This window comes from Amphimedon queenslandica, unplaced genomic scaffold (assembly GCF_000090795.2).
Source record: "Amphimedon queenslandica unplaced genomic scaffold, v1.1 AMPQUscaffold_9013_Cont19048, whole genome shotgun sequence".
Taxonomy (NCBI): domain Eukaryota; kingdom Metazoa; phylum Porifera; class Demospongiae; order Haplosclerida; family Niphatidae; genus Amphimedon; species Amphimedon queenslandica.
In genome coordinates this window covers 1-3,043 of record NW_003550715.1, presented here as the reverse complement: position 1 = coordinate 3,043, position 3,043 = coordinate 1, and the positions used below count along the sequence as shown (strand labels likewise).

At 36.4% G+C, this 3,043-nt stretch overlaps 2 protein-coding genes across 2 annotated transcripts; both read left to right on the top strand.

The window, feature by feature from the left end:
- The first annotated feature begins 260 nt into the window (after nt 1-260).
- Nucleotides 261-1,013, top strand: LOC105315653 (histone-lysine N-methyltransferase SETMAR-like). Its single transcript, XM_011410368.2, has one exon. It carries the CDS (start codon nt 273-275, stop codon nt 1,011-1,013), a length of 741 nt encoding a protein of 246 aa, XP_011408670.1. The 5' UTR covers nt 261-272.
- Nucleotides 1,014-1,075: 62 nt separating this feature from the next.
- On the top strand, nt 1,076-3,025 carry LOC109591071 (uncharacterized). Its single transcript, XM_020006877.1, has 4 exons — nt 1,076-1,433; nt 2,214-2,361; nt 2,408-2,471; nt 2,606-3,025. The coding sequence occupies exons 1-4, from the start codon at nt 1,090-1,092 to the stop codon at nt 2,797-2,799; spliced, it is 750 nt and encodes a 249-aa protein (XP_019862436.1). The 5' UTR covers nt 1,076-1,089; the 3' UTR covers nt 2,800-3,025.
- The last annotated feature ends 18 nt before the right edge of the window (nt 3,026-3,043 follow it).

Below are 3,043 nucleotides of genomic sequence, written 5' to 3'. Positions count from 1 at the left end.
GAGAGAATATGTATCCAGAAATACAGCACTGCTACTCTGATACAATGGACACTGAATTATAATTATTTATTTTAATGTAATGCATTATTCCTGCTGATAAATATATATAATTTTGTACTGCTATTTGCCTTCATTTTTTGTATTGTATATGTATAATATTACTGAATATATAGACTCATTTTGTACTATTATACTTTTAACTTTTCCTACCAACAACAATTGAGCATGCTCAAATAGATTATTACAAACTTATTGTGGTTAACCATAAGCCAATGAATTATGAGATCATTGATCAATGTGTACCTGGTCCTGGTGTCCAGTTGAAACTTGACCATGTCCTTTATGAATCATGTGACTGTCATGTGACTTGTCAAAAGGAGGAGTGTCCCTGTATAAAGAAATGCTCGTATGATGAATATGGAAGACTTTCTCAGGAACTTATGTCAGAGACAACGTGTCCAATATTTGAATGCAATTCAAAGTGTACGTGTACCTTAGACTGTATCAATAGAGTGACACAAAGAAAAGGAACTGTGTTTGATAAAGTAATGGTAAAGGAGACTAGTAATAAAGGAGATGGGTTGTTTGCTAAGGTGGACATTCCTATAGGAACATTCGTTGGGGAGTATGTTGGTGAGATTATTAGAGTCTTAACAGCCAAGGAAAGATTACAGAGTCTGTGTCCTCAAGACTCTTGTTACATAGTACAGTTCAAGGAAAATAGTGAGGGGTCTGATGTGATCATGACAACTTGCATTGATGCTCGTTTTTATGGCAACTACACTCGCTTCATAAATCACTCTTGCTCTCCTAATTTGGTGATGGTAGCCGTTCGTCGTGACTCCATTGTCCCTAGTCTTTGTTTGTTTACGAGTGCAGCTGTTGGAGCTGGGGAGGAGCTGTGCTTTAGCTATTGCGAGGGAAGTGAGACTGATGAGGTCTCATTGGGTCAGAAACCTTGCTTCTGTGGATCAACTAACTGCAGAAAATATTTACCACTGCAAAGTAGTTAATTATTGATTATTAAAATTAATGTTAATCTTATTTAATAATTGGATTGAGCATGCGCACAACTTTGCTTGAAACAAAATGGCGGACAATGTTGAGCTTGATGACGAGCAATTGTTGAGGAAACTTCTTGAGACTATAGCAAGAGGGAAAGGAGACAGTTCCAGCTCATCAGAGGGGATACAAGAGAGCGTGGCTCAGCTTCTAGCAGCAGCTTTGAATCAAGTCAGCCAGGAAACAGGCTCTGGTGATATTCTTGCGTCAAATGAGGTCGAGATAAATAATGTGGATAACACAGTTGAGGTTCCCTCTTCCTCTGCTCCTACTGGTGGGATCGCAACTGCTGAGCGACAAAAGAATCTTGGAATTAAGTTTTCTCCTGAGATTCGACGCACAATAGTTAACTATCGTAAAGGAGGAAAGAGGTATGTACACCTCTATTTGTTTATTTTACTTGATATATGTACATGTTCTTAAAAAACTCTCCATTTTTATATATATTTTCTTATACGTGTACATGTACTTATGTTACGTAGAAAGTTTGAGTGGTTTCCGATCAAAATTGGATTTTTTACGAATTTTTAAAGTTGCTCCAAAATGGGCTAAAAGTCCCTGTACTATAGTACACGGTCTCCGGCCAAATTTTGCCAAAAATGAAAAAGAGAGAATTCTTCACTTTTATAATTTTTCTGATACATATACATGTTCTTATGTTGTATAGAAAGTTTGAGCGGATTCTGATCAAAATTAGATTTTTTACGAATTTTAAAAGTTGCTCTAAAATTGGCTAAAAGTCCCTGTACTATAGTACACGGTCTCCGGCCAAATTTCGCCAAAAATGACTAGGAGAGAATTTTCCATTTTTATAATTTTTTCCGATGCATATACATGTTCTTATGTTGTATAGAAAGTTTGAGCAGATTCTGATCAAAATTGAATTTTTTACAAATTTTTTAAGCTCTGAAATTGTGCCAAAGTTCCTGTACAGGCTATTTTATCAAAAATGGCTCAAAGAAACTTTTTTATGACAACAGCTGAAGGAGACAATCAAAGATGTACATTTCCATGTGCTTAATAATTTATTAAAATAATTAATAATAATTGAAAAATGAAGTGCACATCTTTTCTCACTAAAAGGCACTTAGAATGATGCCATATTATGCACATGGACCCTTTTCCTATGCTTCATATTCTTAATTACTCAGGTATCGTGACATTGCTAAGGAATTGGGTGCTTCTGTCAGTGGTGTTCAAAAAGTCTGGGAAAGGTTTTTATCAACGGGTACAATCGGTGACAGAAAGCCTTCACTTCCTGTTGGTCGCCCGCGGAAATTTGGTAAAACAGGAGATGTGGTGAGTAGAGCAGTACCTCTTGATGCATTGATGCTAGTTATCATAGGAACCATCACTACCAAGTACAGAAGAGAGAGAAGGAGAAGAGTATATAGAAACCTCAGCAACAGGTTGGTAGTTTATTTATGAAGACAAAATATTTTAAATTTAAAAATTACATGTACATGTATGAATTGATCATTTACTACTTACCTGTAACTTAATTAATTGTGCACGCCTGACTTCCCTTGCTCTTTTTCTCCAGGAGAGTGCCCATTGCAAGCAGTTCTCATAACTGATGATAATAATATCGAAGAACCAATGGACGTCCCTGGGGCTACAGTTGAAGTGGTTGCTACAACCACCAACTCAAACCAACCCGCTTCAGTGACTGAAAAGAAGAGCACTAAACGTAAAATAACCACTCCCACTTATAGAGAGGAGCTACTCTTAAAGTGAGTGATTGGAACTTTTTTATTTACAAAAAAATTTCCGAATTTATTTATTCTTCCCAATGATGAGATCATCCTTGCGCTCAGAGTGCCATAGCAATTGTTTGCTATGATACCAAGAAGACAAACTGGGACCTGGTATTCATTACTAGGGCAGAGGGAAACTGATAGAATTACAATAATGTTCATTTGTAACCTTGAATCTTAATTTTGCATGTACATGCACTCTTGATGAAGGCTTCTTTTCATTT

Excerpts from the sequence above, each read along its gene's own strand:
- LOC105315653 (XM_011410368.2), top strand. The coding sequence starts at position 273 with ATGAATTATGAGATCATTGATCAATGTGTACCTGGTCCTGGTGTCCAG.
- LOC109591071 (XM_020006877.1), top strand. The coding sequence starts at position 1,090 with ATGGCGGACAATGTTGAGCTTGATGACGAGCAATTGTTGAGGAAACTT. Across the intron at positions 1,434-2,213 it reads TATCGTAAAGGAGGAAAGAG|GTATCGTGACATTGCTAAGG; the intron begins GTATGTACACCT and ends TTAATTACTCAG. Across the intron at positions 2,472-2,605 it reads TATAGAAACCTCAGCAACAG|GAGAGTGCCCATTGCAAGCA; the intron begins GTTGGTAGTTTA and ends CTTTTTCTCCAG.